Here is a 20189-nt window from a genome sequence, read left to right on the forward strand (position 1 = left end):
ATCACTAGTTACCACAGCCACAACGTCAAAATGGGCCATATCGTAAAAATTCACGGGGAAAAAAATGCCTTTTGGTCTTATTTTAATGTTAGGGTTAGGCATACGGTTAGCAGTGTGGTTAATGTTATGGCTATGTTTAAATTAAAACGTTAAGAAGATATATTGTAGCAATAGGAGGGCTTTAGGGCTTTGTGGTTGTTTAACTAGTGAAGACCGTCTGCCAGGGAGACGAATACAGGTTTAGAAACTGTTACTAGAGAGTGAGTGGTTACTCATTCGCAGATTCTTCAATACCCGTCAACCAAACTCGTGGGAAAACCCCGGGGGGTGGGACTTAATGATTAACGTGAAACCCAGCCTATTGGCACTTGTGATGGATGCAGATTGGCCAATGGGCTATGATTTGGCATATTTTCAGGAGACGAAATTTCGGGGTCTATTGGTTCTGTAAATTATCTTTATTCCTCTCGCTATAAGGCCTGACACGTAATATATGTTTTGTGTGTCAGTATTTAATAGTATAGTCTAAGAGTCGTTCAGAAAAATATTTAAAAGCCGTAGATAACATGCTCTTGTTGCATGGGACAGCTAGCTATCCATACTAGCTACCCTGCCTAGCTAATTTCGAGGCTGTCATATCAATTATCAGCTGGCTTGCTATCAACAAGCTAGCCAGTTAATTGTACAAACGTATCAAAACGTCAGCTACTAAAGGACAGCATTGGAATGAGCAGGTGACATGACACTCCAGCACCGAATTGACGTTTGAATAAGGTAAGAAAATGTCGTTAGCTAGCTCGTTATGTCACAATGATAGCTATATTTCATGTTTGCTTCCTCGTCATACGTCAGAATATGATATGGATGCACCTGATCAAATATTGCATGGTTTGCTATACTGGCTAGCTAGCCCTACAGCAAACATGTCCTAGTATGTGTGCTGTTTTACACTAATTGACATGTTCCATGGGTGTTTTCTCAATGAGGGTCCTTTCTCATCCATGATTAAGCAAGGCTTGGCAGTGACACATTCTTCCTTCTTCTCTCACGCATCATCATCATCACTCGCTGCTGCTGACTGGCTTGATTCAGTGATGTCACTGATGGAATATGCAAGACCACTGCTGCAATGATGATACAATTACTGATATGATGATAATGATGCAATGATGATACAATTACAATTACAGCAGTTCACTGCTGCTAATACTATTTAATCTGTTGGGGCTTTTGAATGTTGTGATGGTGTGTTTAAATAGTCAGTGTTACATCCCAGTCATTTTATTTTCAGGAAGACAGCACCATCAGTATGTGGCTATATTGTACTTCACACACTCATACTGTTAAAAGGCAAAGCAAAAGGGACAAGTGGGCTACTTTCAGAAGTAGTTGTCATGTCAGATAATGCCCATGTAAGCAGTAAGCACTGCAGTAGTGCATGTTGTTGACCAAGGGTCATTCAATTATGTGTATTTTGAAAGGGTAGTAGGCCTTTTGCCCTCACTCCTTCCTTATGGTAGACTGTTAGAATAACATCACAACATAGTAATTGTCTGTCATGTTATTTTGCTCACTCCATGCTCCCTCCTCAAGCTCAAATAGGGGCATGATAAACAACAAGTCCTCTATGTGAACATTTGAGCTGTGAAAATTGATGTTATGCACAGATATGCTGCCTAAGAGGCGTTGCAATGCAAACCAAGGCTAACACAGCGGCACCCTGTCATAGATTTAAAATTTTTTATTTTATTTTATTTAACCTTTATTTAACTAGGCAAGTTAGTTAAGAACAAATTCCGGCCAAACTCTAACATTGACAAAGCTGGGCCAATTGTGCGCTGCTCACAGCCGGTTGTGATACAGCCAGGAATTGAACCAGGGTCTGTAGTGATGCCTCTAGCACTGAGATGCAGTGCCTTAGACAGCTGCGCTAATCGGGAGCCCCAACTTGCTTGATTGATGCACAGACATGAGGTGTGAATAGCCTAGATGTGAGAGTGGCCAGAGAACCATAAAGAGGAGTCATGTCAGAGGTGCTTGGATCCCCCCTTCATATTGGGTTTGTCAAAACAGGTCGACGCCGTAATAAAGTGGCGGTGACTGTTTGTCAGGAAGAGGCGTTTGACTGCTTTTGTCTGAATTCCCCTTCACAGCTCCCTTAACACACTCTGACCATATCTGATCATCACACAGCTAGGGGAAATCCAAAATTTCTCAAATTCTGAGTCAGACCCGAGTGCGTTTTGAATAACGTTTATAACGGTGTGTTTGAATAACGGCTGGCTTAGAATCCATTTGTGTTAATATTGACTGTAGTACCAAGGCCTATGCGGCATCACCCATTTCTCATCTTAAGAGGAGAGTATCAACAGGTTTTGAGCATATTGTCTGCCTTCTTCAAAATTGCCTTCAGGGTAAAGCCATTTGAATTCAGTCAGTTTTTGGACAGCATCCCTGTCAACTTTCTATGCATGTTTGCCCATGGAAGAAGTGTTAAGAAGGTGACATTTTGGACCTGAATGCAAAAACATTCAGGAGGTAAAAGTGCTCAAAGTTGACCCATTTTGCATACCCCACCATACCATGAGACATCCGTGTCTTCGTCACTGGAAAAGATAAGTGGTTCAGCTTGATATCATGTCAAACTATTTTATTATTTCTTGAAATGAAGCATTTTTAATTTAATTAGCAGTTTATTTTTCCAGAAACTATTAAATAGTTTGACAACCCTGTTTGTAAACTTTTAAATTATGTCAATCCCAAACTGTTTATTTTTTTCTAGTGATGACGACATTGATGTTTCATGGTATGGTGGGGTATGCAAAATAAGTAAACTTTGAGAACCTTTATCTCCTGAATGTTTTGGCATTCAGCTACAAAGTCACTTCCTGAGCACTTCTACAATGGGCAAATATGTATAGAAGGTTTCGTTTAAATCAAAAGGGAGCTGTCAAAAAGTGATTGAATTCAAATCAATTTTACCCTTATGTTAAATAGGTTTGTCAGGAATCAGAATACAGGTAGTAACTTTTTTGGCCTATCTGGTTGCAAGATACCGGTAGTACACAAGGTTAGGCCTTGTGCAGGTTTGTGCTCAACTGGTTTTCACTGTCAGTGTTATGAGGTACAGTAGCAGCCTGTAGCTAATGGTGCAATCAGGCTTCACTCCGATAATAGGACTACATTCTAATGAGGCTACATCCTGTTTGTTTAGATACCAGTTTGAATTCCATTTATTCAGAGCTTATCCCAGATTTGTGTTGCCTAAATGTTTTGTTGTTTTCCCAAAAGGCTCAATGCTTATTTGGGTTAATATAGCATAGCCATAGGCCAATTTTTGGGGGGAGAAATTGAGCTGAGATTTATGATAAGTCAGTGATTTAATACAATTAACCTGGAGGCATTCTATGACCTTTTTAACAACATTGTCATAATAACAGCATGCCTTTCTTTTCATACACAGGTCCTTCAAAGTACATTGGGGCATGCAGGCAGACAGTTGAGACCATTATGAGGGCACCCCAGGCCAGCAGGAGCCTGTGAACGGCCATAACACCCTCTCTGTCTACTCTCTAACCAGACAACCTTCCCCTCAGGTGTTAGGCCTAGTTTCTCTCACCCTTGTTATGCCCCTTTCACTGCTTTGGGGATAGAGGAACGTCCATAAAGGGAAGAGAGAGGGGCTTCATATTGGGTTAGGAAGACAAGCAGACCTTGTATTTCCCCCTGCTATGCCGCAGCTGACCCAGCCCCTACAGCCATGAGCTCTGCCCTGTGGAGCCAGGAGAAGCCCAGTGGGGGCTTCAGGGAGGACTGGCGCTTCTACATGGTGGTCAAGGTAAATATTAATATGTTTAAAGAGCCATTGAATATTCCGAATGTCACCTGTGTTTTTCTGTTGCCCAGATTTCAGTCTTCTACAGTGGTTGCACCACTAAAAGTTTTGCGATTATGCTGCGGTACTTAGAGGTATTTTGTGGTTTAGTATGGTACGGGGGTAGCACAGAGCAACACATTAAGGGGCATTGCACTAATAATGGCGCTGACTAAGGAAACATTCCCACTGTTCTTAGTGCCAGTCTGCACATTCAAACTAAAACAATGTAACTAATAATGGCATATTTATACTTACGCTAAAACAATAATGACAAAAATAGTCTTTCAAAATGCCGACGTTTATTTAGTTATGGCTCCATAATGAATTACTATGGGAATAAATACCACTGAATTACAGAAATATTGGAACAAAGTTGTCTAAAGGTAAACAAATAGTTGCTTACTGGAAAATACTCTTTCAAACACACACTGTCACGTTGTACAGCGCCATTATGGCTGCTAGCAGGTAGCTGGAGAATAGACTTGCCTAGAAGGAGGGTAGGGGGAGAATTCTAAGTTAGTTTGGCTGTATCACAACCGGCCGTGATTGGTTGCAATTTTCAGTTTGAGGCGGCTTTTGGTTTTAATTTAGAATCCTCCAATCCTCTATGTATTTATTGGCAGAGAGTCATGTCATATTTTTCTCAGGTCCGTAGGTGACCTGAGTCTCACTGGTGTTGAGTAATGTGCTGTTAAAAGTAGTGTAGGTCTTATTTATTTAAAGAGCATATTGAAGTTCCATCCTAATGGAAACCCAGATGTTTTTTTGTTTTTCTTGGAATTGAAACACCATAATATTAATCAAATTAGTTAAGCAAGTACCAGTGAAAAGTTTGGTCACATCTACTCATTCCAGGTTTTTTTAATTTTTAAAAACTATTTTCTATTTACAGTTGAAGTTGAAAGTTTACATGCACTTAGTCATTAAAGCCATTAAAACTAGTTTTTCAACAACTCCACAAATTTCTTGTTAACAAACTATAGTTTTGGCAAGTCGGTTAGGAAATCTACTTTGTGCATGACAGAAATAATTTGTCCAACAATTGTTTACAGACGGATTATTTCACTTATAATTCACTGTATCACAACTCCAGTGGGTCAGAAGATTATACACTAAGTTGACTATGCCTTTAAACAGCTTGGATAATTCCAGAAAATTATGTCATGGCTTTAGAAGGTTCTGATAGGCTAATTGACATCATTTGAGTCAATTGGAGGTGTACCTGTGGAATAGAGGTCGACCGATTAATTGGAATGGCCGATTAATTAGGGCCGATTTCAAGTTCATAACAATCGGTAATCAGCATTTTTGGACACCAATTGTGGCCTATTTAAAATAAATAAAGGTAAAAAAATATATTTTTAACTCGGCAAGTCAGTTCAGAACACATTCTTATTTTCCATGTCGGCCTAGGAATGGTGGGTTAACTGCCTTGTTCAGGGGCAGAACGACAGACTTTTACTTTGTCAGCTCGGGGATTCGATCTTGCAACCTTCCAGTTACTAGTCCAACGCTCTAACCACCTGCCTTACATTGCACTCCACGAGGAGCCTGCATGACAAGCTGACTACCTGTTATGCGAGTGCAGCAAGAAGCCAAGGTAAGTTGCTAGCTAGCATTAAACTTATCTTATAAAAAACAATTAACCTTAACATAATCACTAGTTAACTACACATGGTTGATTGTATTACTAGTTGTCCTGCGTTGCATATAATCGATGCGGTGCTTGTTAATTTCTCATCGAATCACAGCCTACTTCTCCAAACGGGTGATGATTTAACAAGCGCATTCGCGAAAAAAGCACTGTCGTTGCACCAATGTGTACCTACCCATAAACATCAATGCCTTTCTTTAAAATCAATACACAAGTATATATTTTTAAACCTGCATATTTAGTTAATATTGCCTGCTAATATGACTTTCTTTTAAGTAGGGAAATTGTGTCACTTCTCTTGCATTCCGTTTAAGCAGTCAGGGTATATGCAGCAGTTTGAGCCACCTGGCTCTTTGCGAACTGTGTGAAGACCATTTATTCCTAACAAAGACCGTAATTCATTTGCCAGAATTGTACATAATTATGACGTAACATTGAAGGTTGTACAATGTAATAGCAATATTTAGATTTAGGGATGCCACCCGTTAGATAAAATACGGAACGGTTCCATATTTCACTGAAAGAATAAATGTTTTGTTTTCGAAATGATAGTTTCCGGTTTTGACCATATTAATGACCTAAGGCTCGTATTTCTGTGTGTTATTATGGTTTAGTTAAGTCTATGATTTTTTATTTTATTTATTTTAATTTTATTTCACCTTTATTTAACCAGGTAGGCCAGTTGAGAACAAGTTCTCATTTGCAACTGCGACCTGGCCAAGATAAAGCATAGCAGTGTGAGCAGACAACACAGAGTTACACATGGAATAAACAATTAACAAGTCAATAACACAGTAGAAAACAAAGGGGGGAGTCTATATACAATGTGTGCAAAAGGCATGAGGAGGTAGGCGAATAATTACAATTTTGCAGATTAACACTGGAGTGATAAATGATCAGATGGTCATGTACAGGTAGAGATATTGGTGTGCAAAAGAGCAAGTAAATAAATAAAAACAGTATGGGGATGAGGTAGGTGAAAATGGGTGGGCTATTTATCAATAGACTATGTACAGCAGCAGCGATCGGTTAGCTGCTCAGATAGCTGATGTTTGAAGTTGGTGAGGGAGATAAAAGTCTCCAACTTCAGCGATTTTTGCAATTCGTTCCAGTCACAGGCAGCAGAGTACTGGAACGAAAGGCGGCCAAATGAGGTGTTGGCTTTAGGGATGATCAGTGAGATACACCTGCTGGAGCGCGTGCTACGGATGGGTGTTGCCATCGTGACCAGTGAACTGAGATAAGGCGGAGCTTTACCTAGCATGGACTTGTAGATGACCTGGAGCCAGTGGGTCTGGCGACGAATATGTAATGAGGGCCAGCCGACTAGAGCATACAGGTCGCAGTGGTGGGTGGTATAAGGTGCTTTAGTGACAAAACGGATGGCACTGTGATAGACTGCATCCAGTTTGCTGAGTAGAGTGTTGGAAGCCATTTTGTAGATGACATCGCCGAAGTCGAGGATCGGAAGGATAGTCAGTTTTACTAGGGTAAGCTTGGCGGCGTGAGTGAAGGAGGCTTTGTTGCGGAATAGAAAGCCGACTCTTGATTTGAGTTTCGATTGGAGATGTTTGATATGAGTCTGGAAGGAGAGTTTGCAGTCTAGCCAGACACCTAGGTACTTATAGATGTCCACATATTCAAGGTCGGAACCATCCAGGGTGGTGATGCTAGTCGGGCATGCGGATGCAGGCAGCGATCGGTTGAAAAGCATGCATTTGGTTTTACTAGCGTTTAAGAGCAGTTGGAGGCCACGGAAGGAGTGTTGTATGGCATTGAAGCTTGTTTGGAGGTTAGATAGCACAGTGTCCAATGACGGGCCGAAAGTATATAGAATGGTGTCGTCTGTGTAGAGGTGGATCAGGGAATCGCCCGCAGCAAGAGCAACGTCATTGATATATACAGAGAAAAGAGTCGGCCCGAGAATTGAACCCTGTGGCACCCCCATAGAGACTGCCAGAGGACCGGACAGCATGCCCTCCGATTTGACACACTGAACTCTGTCTGCAAAGTAATTGGTGAACCAGGCAAGGCAGTCATCCGAAAAACCGAGGCTACTGAGTCTGCCGATAAGAATATGGTGATTGACAGAGTCGAAAGCCTTGGCAAGGTCAATGAAGACGGCTGCACAGTACTGTCTTTTATCGATGGCGGTTATGATATCGTTTAGTACCTTGAGTGTTGCTGAGGTGCACCCGTGACCGGCTCGGAAACCAGATTGCACAGCGGAGAAGGTACGGTGGGATTCGAGATGGTCAGTGACCTGTTTGTTGACTTGGCTTTCGAAGACCTTAGATAGGCAGGGCAGGATGGATATAGGTCTGTAACAGTTTGGGTCCAGGGTGTCTCCCCCTTTGAAGAGGGGATGACTGCGGCAGCTTTCAATCCTTGGGGATCTCAGACGATATGAAAGAGAGGTTGAACAGGCTGGTAATAGGGGTTGCGACAATGGCGGCGGAAAGTTTCAGAAATAGGGGGTCCAGATTGTCAAGCCCAGCTGATTTGTACGGGTCCAGGTTTTGCAGCTCTTTCAGAACATCTGCTATCTGGATTTGGGTAAAGGAGAACCTGGAGAGGCTTGGGCGAGGAGCTGCCGGGGGGCAGAGCTGTTGGCCGAGGTTGGAGTAGCCAGGCGGAAGGCATGGCCAGCCGTTGAGAAATGCTTATTGAAGTTTTCGATAATCATGGATTTATCGGTGGTGACCGTGTTACCTAGCCTCAGTGCAGTGGGCAGCTGGGAGGAGGTGCTCTTGTTCTCCATGGACTTCAGTGTCCCAGAACTTTTTGGAGTTGGAGCTACAGGATGCAAACTTCTGCCTGAAGAAGCTGGCCTTAGCTTTCCTGACTGACTGCGTGTATTGGTTCCGGACTTCCCTGAACAGTTGCATATCCCGGGGACTATTCGATGCTATTGCAGTCCACCACAGGATGTTTTTGTGCTGGTCGAGGGCAGTCAGGTCTGGGGTGAACCAAGGACTGTATCTGTTCTTAGTTCTGCATTTTTTGAACGGAGCATGCTTATCTAAAATGGTGAGGAAGTTACTTTTAAAGAATGACCAGGCATCCTCAACTGACGGGATGAGGTCAATGTCCTTCCAGGATACCCGGGCCAGGTCGATTAGAAAGGCCTGCTCACAGAAGTGTTTTAGGGAGCGTTTGACAGTGATGAGGGGTGGTCGTTTGACTGCGGCTCCGTAGCGGATACAGGCAATGAGGCAGTGATCGCTGAGATCCTGGTTGAAGACAGCGGAGGTGTATTTGGAGGGCCAGTTGGTCAGGATGACGTCTATGAGGGTGCCCTTGTTTACAGAGTTAGGGTTGTACCTGGTGGGTTCCTTGATGATTTGTGTGAGATTGAGGGCATCTAGCTTAGATTGTAGGACTGGCGGGGTGTTGAGCATATCCCAGTTTAGGTCACCTAACAGAACAAACTCTGAGGCTAGATGGGGGGCGATCAATTCACAAATGGTGTCCAGGGCACAGCTGGGGGCTGAGGGGGGTCGGTAGCAGGCGGCAACAGTGAGAGACTTATTTCTGGAGAGAGTAATTTTCAAAATTAGTAGTTCGAACTGTTTGGGTATGGACCTGGAAAGTATGACATTACTTTGCAGGCTATCTCTGCAGTAGATTGCAACTCCTCCCCTTTAGCAGTTCTATCTTGACGGAAGATGTTATAGTTGGGTATGGAAATCTCTGAATTTTTGGTGGCCTTCCTGAGCCAGGATTCAGACACAGCAAGGACATCAGGGTTAGCAGAGTGTGCTAGAGCAGTGAGTAAAACAAACTTAGGGAGGAGGCTTCTGATGTTGACATGCATGAAACCAAGGCTTTTTCGATCACAGAAGTCAACAAATGAGGGTGCCTGGGGACATGCAGGGCCTGGGTTTACCTCCACATCACCCGCAGAACAGAGAAGGAGTAGTATGAGGGTGCGGCTAAAGGCTATCAAAACTGGTCGCCTAGAGCGTTGGGGACAGAGAATAAGAGGAGCAGGTTTCTGGGCATGATAGAATATATTCAGGGCATAATGCGCAGACAGGGGTATGGTGGGGTGCGGGTACAGCGGGGTAAGCCCAGGCACTGGGTGATGATGAGAGGTTGTGTCTCTGGACATGCTGGTTGTAATGGGTGAGGTCACCGCATGTGTGGGAGGTGGGACAAAGGAGTTATCAGGGGTATGAAGAGTAGAACTAGGGGCTCCATTGTGAACTAGAACAATGATAACTAACCTGAGCAACAGTATACAAGGCATATTGACATTTGAGAGAGACATACAGCGAGGCATACAGTAATCACAGGTGTTGAATTGGGAAAGCTAGCTTAAACAGTAGGTGAGACAACAGCTAATCAGCTAGCACAACAACAGCAGGTAAAATGGCGTTGACTAGGCAACGGGGCCGACAGATAAAACATAAACAAGCAGAATGGAGTACCGTGATTAATGGACAGTCCAGAGTGCATCAGCTATGTAGCCAAGAGATCAGTGTCCAGGGGGCAGCGGTGGATGGGGCAGGGAAGCTGGACTGGCGAGTGTTATCCAGGTTGAAAAAAAAGTTAACAATGACTAAATAGCTTGTAGCTAGTTAGCTGGTTAGCTTCTGGAGGTTCTTGAGTGTGTTCTAAAAATTAAAAATAATAGCGATTCCGTATCACATTGGGTGAGCCAGGTTTCCGGAAAGGTATAAACAGATTAAAAATCAAGAAGAGATAGAAAGTAAATATGGGTCCGGTGAGCGTTTGGGACGCGGCGATTCAGACGGTTAGCAGGCCTGTGCTAACAAGCTAACAGTTCGTAGGCCCGGGCTAAACAAGGTAGCAGTTAGCAGGCCGAGTTTAGCAAGCAGGGAGATAGCGAGGGCTAGAGAGTTGGCCTTTAGGGGACGTCGCGATGGGGTGAGTCTGTTTATTCCTCTTCATGCGGTGACATCGATAGACCGGTCGTGGGCCCGGGTATTGTAGCCCAGGAGTATGCTACGGTGGTAGTACAGGTGCGCTGGCCGGGCTAGCTTCACGCTAAGTGGGTGGAAGCGCTAGCCAGGAGTAAACATCCGGGGTTGCGGTTTAGCTAGATAGCTAGTTGTGAAGATCCAGCTGAAATGATTGGATAGAGCAGTCTGACTGAGGGGTGGTAGGCAGCAGCAGGCTCGTAAGCATTCATTCAAACAGCACTTTCGTGCATTTGACAGCAGCTCTTCGTTGTGCTTCAAGCATTAAGCTGTTTATGATTTCAACCTATCAACTCCCAAGATTAGGCTGGTGTAACCGATGTGAAATGGCTAGCTAGTTAGCGGGGTGCTCTAGTAGCGTTTCATACGGTGACGGCACTCTCTATGAGACCTTGAAGTAGTTGTTCCCCTTGCGCTGCAAAGGCCGCGCAATGGATAGCGATGCTTCGAGGGTGGCTGTTTTCGATGCGTTCCTGGTTCGAGGAGAGGGACAGAAGCTAAAGTGCCTATAAGAACATCCAATAGTCAAAGGTATATGAAATACAAATGGTATAGAGATAAATAGTCCTATAATAACTACAACCTAAAACTTCTTACCTGGGAATATTGAAGACTCATGTTAAAAGGAACCACCAGCTTTCATATGTTCTCATGTTCTGAGCAAGGAACTTAAATGTCAGCTTTTTTACATGGCACATATTTCACTTTTACTTTCTTCTCCAACATTGTTTTGCATTATTTAAACCAAATTGAACATGTTTCATTATTTATTTAAGGCTAAATTGTTTTTATTGGTGTATTCTATTAAGTTAAAATAAGTGTTCATTTAGTATTGTTGTAATTGTCATTACTACAAATAAATTAATCGGGCGATTTATTCGGTATCGGCGTTGAAAAATCATAATCGGTCGACCTCTACTGTGGATGTATTTCAAGGCCTACCTTCAAACTCAGTTCCTCTTTGCTTGACATCATGGGAAGATCAAAAGAAATCCAAGACCTCAGAAGAAAATTGTAGACCTCCACAAGTCTGGTTCATCCTTGGGTGTAATTTCCAAACGCCTGAAGGTACCACATTCATCTGTACAAACAATAGTACGCAAGTATAAACATCATGGGACCACATAGCTGTCATACCACTCAGAAAGGAGACGTGTTCTGTCTCCTGGAGATGAATGTACTTTGGTGCGAAAAGTGCAAATCAATCCCAGAACAACAGCAAAGGACCCTGTGAAGATGCTGGAGGAAACTGGTACAAAAGTATCTTTATCCACAGTAAAACGAGTCCTATATCGACATAACCTGAAAGGCCGCTCAGCAAGGAAGAAGCCACTGCTCCAAAACCGCCATAAAAAAGCCAGACTATGGTTTGCAACTGCACATGGGGACAAAGATGGTACTTTTTGGAGAAATGTCCTCTGGTCTGATGAAACAAAAAATAGAACTGTTTGGGCGTAAACACCATCATTATGTTTGGAGGAAGAAGGGGGAGGCTTGCAAGCCGAAGACCACCATCCCAAACGTGAAGCACGGGGGTGGCAGCATCATGTTGTGGGGGTGCTTTGCTGCAGGAGTGACTGGTGCACTTCACAAAATAGATGGCATCATGAGGTAGGAAAATGATGTGGATATATTGAAGCAACATCTCAAGACATCAATCAGGAAGTTAAATCTTGGTCACAAATGGGTCTTCTAAATGGACAATGACCCCAAGCATACTTCCAAAGTTGTGGCAAAATGGCTAAAGGACAACAAAGTCGAGGTATTGGAGTGGTCATCACAAAGCCCTGACCTCAATCCTATAGAACATTTGTGGGCAGAACTGGAAAAGCGTGTGCGAGCAAGGGGGCCTAAAAACCTGACTCAGTTACACCAGCTCTGTCAGGAGGAATGGGCCAAAATTCACCCAACATATTGTGGGAAGCTTGTGGAAGGATACCTGAAGCGTTTGACCCAAGTTAAACTATTTTAAAGGCAATGCTACCAAATACTAATTGAGTGTATGTAAAGTTCTTACCCACTGGGAATGTGATGAAAGAAATAAAAGCTGAAATAAATCATTCTTTCTACTATTTTTGTGACATTTCACATTCTTAAAATAAAGTTGTGATCCTACTGCCCTAAAACAGGGATTTTTTTTACTCGGATTAAATGTCAGGAATTGTGAACATTAAGTTTAAATGTATTTGGCTTAGGTGTATGTAAACTTCTGACTTCATCTGTACATGGAAAGCCTACTCCCTCCTCCCCGCCGGGGTATTGAACCCAGGTCTCCCTCGTGCTCGCACGACACTGCGATTCTTTAGCTAAATAGCCCAGAACTGTTGTCTACTCCCGACCATCACGTTGTACAGTGCCATATTTTCCATTCCATCCTAATGGAACCCCAGAGGGTTTTTTGTATTTATTGGAATAAAAACACCATAAAATGAATCAAATTACTTAAGCAACATTTCTTAATCTGTTCTTCCAAAAAAGGTTTTAAATTCTCTAGTACAGCCACTATTGAAGGCTATCAAATGCTTCTGAAAGATTCCCTCTGGTGGTCAAACTAGTACTAACTAGCATTAATGGTACCAAATAGATGGCACTTAAATAACGTTCCATAGAATTTTGCAGCTGTGCTGCAGTACACTGCAACTTTTAAAGGACGAACCACTGTTGGTGTGTTTTCTGACCGATTCCGTGTTTGGTTAATGATTCTTGTCTCCCACGAGACACTGTAGACATGAAATCCCATTTTACTTCCTCAAAATCCCCAGAATTAAGATGCCTGTAATTCATTTTGAAGTTTTTGCCATGGATGTATATATATATATATTTTTTACATCTAACTAAGGTGTTTGGTGCAGTATTTCTCACGTAAAAAAAAGTGACATGTCTTATTTAAACAGTCTCACTGTCTATGCTATTGGATAGAGAGTAATCACTGCAGCTGTTCACCCCATGTTAATGTACTAATGGACATCGTCAAATCAAAACCCTATCTTCGTTTACCCATTGTGATTCACAGATGTTCCAAACTCTGTTTTAGACTGACTTAATGAGCAAAATTATGCTATTGACACTAGAATAACATTCTGGCTCATATCGATGCCAAATAAGCCATTTTCAAAGGGATTCGTTGCTTTTTAAAAGCAGTTGCTCTTTAAGAAATTCCTGAATTTTGCTAGGGTTCAAGATTTTTATTCAAGAAGGCTTGTTTATCGAAAGGTTTATTTTGTGTTTCATATTTTGTTTTGGCTATTGTGTGTTTTTTTTTTTAGAATAAACTCAGGAAGATAAGTCCTGATGTACTAATGAGTTTCTTTGATTATGTTTGGATTGGCTCTTTATTCCCTATATAATGCACCATACAGTGCCTTGCGAAAGTATTCGGCCCCCTTGAACTTTGCGACCTTTTGCCATATTTCAGGCTTCAAACATAAAGATATAAAACTGTATTTTTTGTGAAGAATCAACAACAAGTGCGACACAATCATGAAGTGGAACGACATTTATTGGATATTTCAAACTTTTTTAACAAATCAAAAACTGAAAAATTGGGCGTGCAAAATTATTCAGCCCCTTTACTTTCAGTGCAGCAAACTCTCTCCTAAAGTTCAGTGAGGATCTCTGAATGATCCAATGTTGACCTAAATGACTAATGATGATAAATACAATCCACCTGTGTGTAATCAAGTCTCCGTATAAATGCACCTGCACTGTGATAGTCTCAGAGGTCCGTTAAAAGCGCAGAGAGCATCATGAAGAACAAGGAACACACCAGGCAGGTCCGAGATACTGTTGTGAAGAAGTTTAAAGCCGGATTTGGATACAAAAAGATTTCCCAAGCTTTAAACATCCCAAGGAGCACTGTGCAAGCGATAATATTGAAATGGAAGGAGTATCAGACCACTGCAAATCTACCAAGACCTGGCCGTCCCTCTAAACTTTCAGCTCATACAAGGAGAAGACTGATCAGAGATGCAGCCAAGAGGCCCATGTTCAATCTGGATGAACTGCAGAGATCTACAGCTGAGGTGGGAGACTCTGTCCATAGGACAACAATCAGTCGTATATTGCACAAATCTGGCCTTTATGGAAGAGTGGCAAGAAGAAAGCCATTTCTTAAAGATATCCATAAAAAGTGTTGTTTAAAGTTTGCCACAAGCCACCTGGGAGACACACCAAACATGTGGAAGAAGGTGCTCTAGTCAGATGAAACCAAATTGAACTTTTTGGCAACAATGCAAAACGTTATGTTTGGTGTAAAAGCAACACAGCTCATCACCCTGAACACACCATCCCCACTGTCAAACATGGTGGTGGCAGCATCATGGTTTGGGCCTGCTTTTCTTCAGCAGGGACAGGGAAGATGGTTAAAATTGATGGGAAGATGGATGGAGCCAAATATAGGACCATTCTGGAAGAAAACCTGATGGAGTCTGCAAAAGACCTGAGACTGGGACGGAGATTTGTCTTCCAACAAGACAATGATCCAAAACATAAAGCAAAATCTACAATGGAATGGTTAAAAAATAAACATATCCAGGTGTTAGAATGGCCAAGTCAAAGTCGGGACCTGAATCCAATCGAGAATCTGTGGAAAGAACTGAAAACTGCTGAAAAATGCTCTCCATCCAACCTCACTGAGCTCGAGCTGTTTTGCAAAAAATTTCAGTCTCTCGATGTGCAAAACTGATAGAGACATACCCCAAGCGACTTACAGCTGTAATCGCAGCAAAAGGTGGCGCTACAAAGTATTAACTTAAGGGGGCTGAATAATTTTGCACGCCCAATTTTTCAGTTTTTGATTTGTTAAAAAAGTTGGATATTTCAAATAAATGTCGTTCCACTTCATGATTGTGTCCCACTTGTTGTTGATTCTTCACAAAAAATACAGTTTTATATCTTTATGTTTGAAGCCTGAAATGTGGCAAAAGGTCGCAAAGTTCAAGGGGGCCGAATATTTTTGCAAGGCACTGTATATGCCCAATGGGCCCTAGTCAAAATCAGTGTAGGGAATAGGGTGGCATTTCTAACAGATGGAGAACCTTAATAACTCAACACAATTCTTCTAAGGAGTGTACAGTGGAGAAGCCCCCCCAGAAGACCTTGAGGATCCCCCGGGGCAGCCTGGGACAGGCCTGCCAGGAGAGGAACAGCCTGGGGCGCACGCTGCCCCCCAGCAAAGGCAAGAGGAGCCTACGCATCCTGGACCAGACCAATGTGGTGCTGAGCCTGGATGAGCGGTTGGTCTAATTAATGGATAGTGACACTATCATGCTATATTGCAATTTTATATAAAGACAATACAAAACAACAACAATACTCACATTTGATATATACTCCATGACTAAAAGTTTGTGGACACCTGCTCATCAAACATCTCATTCTAAAATCATGGGCATTATATGGAGTTGTTCCCCCTTTTGCTTCTATAACAGCCTCTACTCTTCTGGGAAGAATTTCCAGTTGATGTTGGAACATTGCTGCAGGGACTTGCTTCCATTCAGCAACAAAAGCATTTGTGAGGTCGGGCACTGATGTTGGGCGATTAGGCCTGGCTCACAGTCGGCGTTCCAAATCATCCCAAAGGTGTTTGATGGGGTTGAGGTCAGGGCTCTGTGCAGGCCAGTCCTAATCACATGACAATGCACTGGGGCATTGTCATGCTGAAACAGGAAAGGTTGCCACAAAGTTGGAAGCACAGAATCGTCCAGAATGTAATTGTATGTTGTAGCGTTAAGATTTCCCTCCACTGGAACTATGAGGCCTAGCCCGAACCATTAAAAACAGCCCCAGACCATTATTCCTCCTCCACCAAACTTTACAGTTGGCACTATGCATTGGGGCTAGCGTTCTCCTGGCATCCGCCAAACCCAGGTTTGTCTGTCGGACTGCCAGATGGTGAAGCGCGAATCATCACTCCAGACAACATTTCCACTGCTCCAGAGTCCAATGGCAGTGAGCTTTACACCACTCCAGCCGACCCTTGGCATTGCGCATGGTGGTCTTAGGCTTGTGTGCGGCTGCTCGGCCATGGAAACCCATTTCATGTCACTCCCGACGAACAGTTATTGTGCAGATGTTGCTTTCAGAGGCAGTTTGGAACTTGGTAGTGAGTGTTGCAGCCGAGAACAGAGTATTTTTACGCCCTTCAGTACTCGTGGTTCCTTTCTGTGAGTTTTTGTGGCCTACCACTTCGTGGCTGAGCTGTTGTTGCTCCTAGACGTTTCCACTTCACAATAACACCACTTACAGTTGATCGGAGCAGGGCAGAAATTTAATTAACTGACTTGTTATAAAGGTGGCATCCTACGACGGTGCCACATTGAAAGTCACTGAGCTCTTCAGTAAGGCCATTCTACTGCCAATGTTTATCTATGAGGAGTATATGGCTCTGTGCTCGATTTTTATACACCTGTCAGCAACGGGTTTGGCTGAAATAGCCGAATCCACTAAATTGAAGGTGTGTCCACATACTTTTGTACAAATAGTGTATGATATATTGACTTAAAAAAAACAACTTTTTAATATTTTCTTGTGTTTTCCTCTGGGATTCAAATGTACATCTTGTTGTGTTTGATTTGCAACCAAATCAGGGACGTCCTGGAGCTGGATGAGAAGCTAGCTGAGCTGCTGTTCCCCATCACCAACTGTGAGGAGCGCTATGCCCTGCTGTGCAACAAGCCCAGGCTGGAGCGGGCCAGAGACATCGACTGTGGCTCCAAGGTGCGCGTGCAGCTGCGTTCGGGTGATGAACCTTTGCCCGGGGTAGTCCGATTTAAAGGATCTCTCCTCCCAGACAGGGCTCTCTCCGGGGTCTGGTTTGGAGTGGAGCTGCTGGTGAGAAACCTCATCTTTCCTGTTCTTTTAAAATGCACTTTGTAAGCAATTGACCCTCAGTTACGTATATAGAATAACTTTATTTGTCCCAGAGGGAACTTCAGTTATGTGTGACATCGTCTGTGATTTGGTCTTTGTGAAATGTTCCCTGAGGATTTCATAACAGCTAAGCTAGTAAATGGACTCACTCTTGCCGTAGCCTACGTTCTGTAAAGATGCAGTAAAGTAGCGGGCTACAAAGGCTTGTTTATTGGAGCATAATGTTGTGTTTATTCCTCCGTGTCCAGTTGTAGGCTGGGTGAGTGGGTGAAGGAGCCGGATGAGAGGAAAGGCTGACCCTTACTCACTAATAAAGGGTTTAGCACATTCTTGGGTTTCAGATCAGCGTCTTGATTGAATGCCAGACTTGTATCATGATTGAGAATACTTACCACACATTTACAGTCAACAATGTGTACTTCTGATCTTGATCATACAAACATAAATTGAACGATGCCAATACTGAAAAGCCCTACATGGCACTCAAGAAGAAGTGCAGTGTATCGGATCATGTAACTACACCTTCTAACTGTCCATTATCCCTGTGTAAGAGCAAAGATTATTCAGTTCAGGGCCTGCCGGCTACTCTCAGCAATGAAACATTTTGAGTATGCTGTTAAGCCCTCCGCAGTATCGATCTCAAACTCTCATCAAACCCTCATCATCCCTATTCCCTCCCCTGTAGAATGCTGAGTAGGCATTCTGCTGAGAAGCTGAGCTCACCTCACTGTAATGACAGCTCATGCCTCTTGTATCAGCTCAGCCCAGTGCTAGGCTTTTCCTGTGATGGTAAAGGTTAGGGAAAAGGGTAAGGGTCAGGGAAATTCTTTGGCATTACTGTGTGAAGGATTAGGGGAAAGGTTAGCGTGTCTGAGTAAGCCACATTGTAACGGTTTTGACTTGAGGTTATTATTTATAGGGGTGCCAGGTAGGTTGTGCCTACCAGAAAAAACATTGGTTTCTCCTTTTAGTTTGGGTGGGAATGAGTCCCATCTGGTCCGTCAAGTCTACACCAATACAAAGGACTTATGTAAAAGTCAGGATGGAAATAAACTTTTCATAAACCCTTAAAACATTGGAAAGAACTTCAAAAACAACTATATTCTTTTGCGTGGGTTGTATTAGCAACAACAATGATTACACACATATAATAATATCACAATGAGTTCTGGTTCCTCCAGAAATGTCCTGTACCTCGGGCCTAAAAAGAGTCCAGCCCGGTAAAGGAGTTCAGTGAACTCAAGTGACTTTTGTCACGCAATGTTTGTCCGTTCATTCCGTGTAGCGTAAACCCAGTATTAAACATACAATCAATATAACGATTATTTTACCACAGAACTTTAAAGCGTATCAACTCTTACTAAGTCCTCAACTACAACTAACTACATAAATCACAGTATACATCACATCAAAACAAATGAAATACCGTATACAAAAAGGTGGTAGTCAGTTGGTCAGTCAGACAATCCAATCCGCCAATAGATCTCCAGCGGAGAAAGGCCACGGAGAGGTGTAGTCCACGGACGCAAAGAGTGGATCCGATCCTGGGTAAACTCTATTAGGCTACAAAACACACGGAATAGAGAAGCTTCGGCACTGAGGGTTGAACACATCCTCATTCACGTCTCCATCACAACCCCACTTTTGCGCAGCTGATGCTGGCTATTTAATTGGGAATTAAAGGGAAAGCGCCCTATTGGAAGGAGCTGCACTGAGACTGTTCAGAATAATTCAGGGCCGTCACAACATGCGACTGGCACTCACAGGTTATCCCACGTTTAACATACTGTATGTAACCTATGCCTCTACCTAGGAGGAGGGCAGAGGCCAGGGCTTCACAGAGGGCTCCTACCAGGGCCGACAGCTGTTCCGCTGTGAAGATGAGTGCGGGGTGTTTGTGGCCCTGGACAAGCTGGAGCTGTGGGATGATGAGGAAGAGGAGCTGGGAGAGCTAGAGGTGGATCACGTCATCCTGGTGGAAGAGGAGATGGATTTCCATCCGCTGGAGATCAACTCCAGGGTCCTGGTCCAGACCAGAGAGGGGCCAGAGAGGGGAACCATCATCTTCTGTGACCTGCTGCCTGGGAACGAGAGCCTGGGGTACTATGTGGGAGTAGACATGGTAAGGCTTGAGACACTTGTCCCATACTGGGGCCTTACTGAGTGAGACCTCTTCAACCTGCTCCTGTCTGCTGTAGAATGGCAGACTGGCAATGTAAATACTGTCAGAGTGGAGATTACCTTTTCCTCTACTGTTAACGGTGAAATGTCCTCCCTACATATATAATAATGCTATATTTATAGAACATGGCTAACAACTTGTAAATTACATCTCAAGTTAGGCAAGAGCCTAGTTCAAGTAGCCCATGTAAGGTTGTTTGTATGATTTGATTGTCTATCCAGAAAAGAAAATATCATTCCTAATGTTTATTTTGCAGTCTAACAACCAGCTGCTGGTGTTGATGTTTCCTGTTGCCAATATTATCAGATGGCATAGCAGTTAAGGAAAGGGAACATGCATAATGACGGAGGCATTTGACTGCAAGTTGTTAGTAGCAGCAGCAGTGAGCCTACTCTGTCTACTCTGGCCTGGGACACACACAAAGGGCAGTAGTCATGCGGGGAGCTGGGGAGTGAGGTAAAGTTGCAGGTTGCGTCCCCATTGGCACCCTATTCCCTATGTAGTGAACTACTTTTGACTAGAGTCCTATGGGCACAAATGTAGTGCACTAAATTGGCAATGGGGTGCCATTGGGGACGCATATACAGCACTGGGCTGTATGACCAGTAGCGTGGCATAGGGCCAGCGGGTTGGCCAGGCAGCCGAGGAAAGGAGAGGAGA

The 20189-nt window shown here is 43.3% G+C and overlaps 1 protein-coding gene across 2 annotated transcripts in view; it reads left to right on the forward strand.

The window, feature by feature from the left end:
* The first annotated feature begins 398 nt into the window (after positions 1 to 398).
* Positions 399 to 20189, forward strand: part of LOC112248164 (ubiquitin carboxyl-terminal hydrolase CYLD) — a 59951-nt gene continuing 40160 nt past the window's right edge. For both annotated transcript variants that reach the window (XM_042321200.1, XM_042321201.1), the window contains exons 1-5: positions 399 to 774; positions 3464 to 3838; positions 15542 to 15711; positions 17065 to 17308; positions 19161 to 19469. In XM_042321200.1, coding sequence (XP_042177134.1) covers positions 3761 to 3838; positions 15542 to 15711; positions 17065 to 17308; positions 19161 to 19469 — 801 coding nt within the window. In that variant the 5' untranslated portion in view covers positions 399 to 774; positions 3464 to 3760. The remainder of the gene's footprint in view (positions 775 to 3463; positions 3839 to 15541; positions 15712 to 17064; positions 17309 to 19160; positions 19470 to 20189) is intronic.

The sequence above is a fragment of the Oncorhynchus tshawytscha genome, linkage group LG04, assembly GCF_018296145.1.
Source record: "Oncorhynchus tshawytscha isolate Ot180627B linkage group LG04, Otsh_v2.0, whole genome shotgun sequence".
In the NCBI taxonomy this organism is placed as follows: Eukaryota; Metazoa; Chordata; class Actinopteri; order Salmoniformes; family Salmonidae; genus Oncorhynchus; species Oncorhynchus tshawytscha.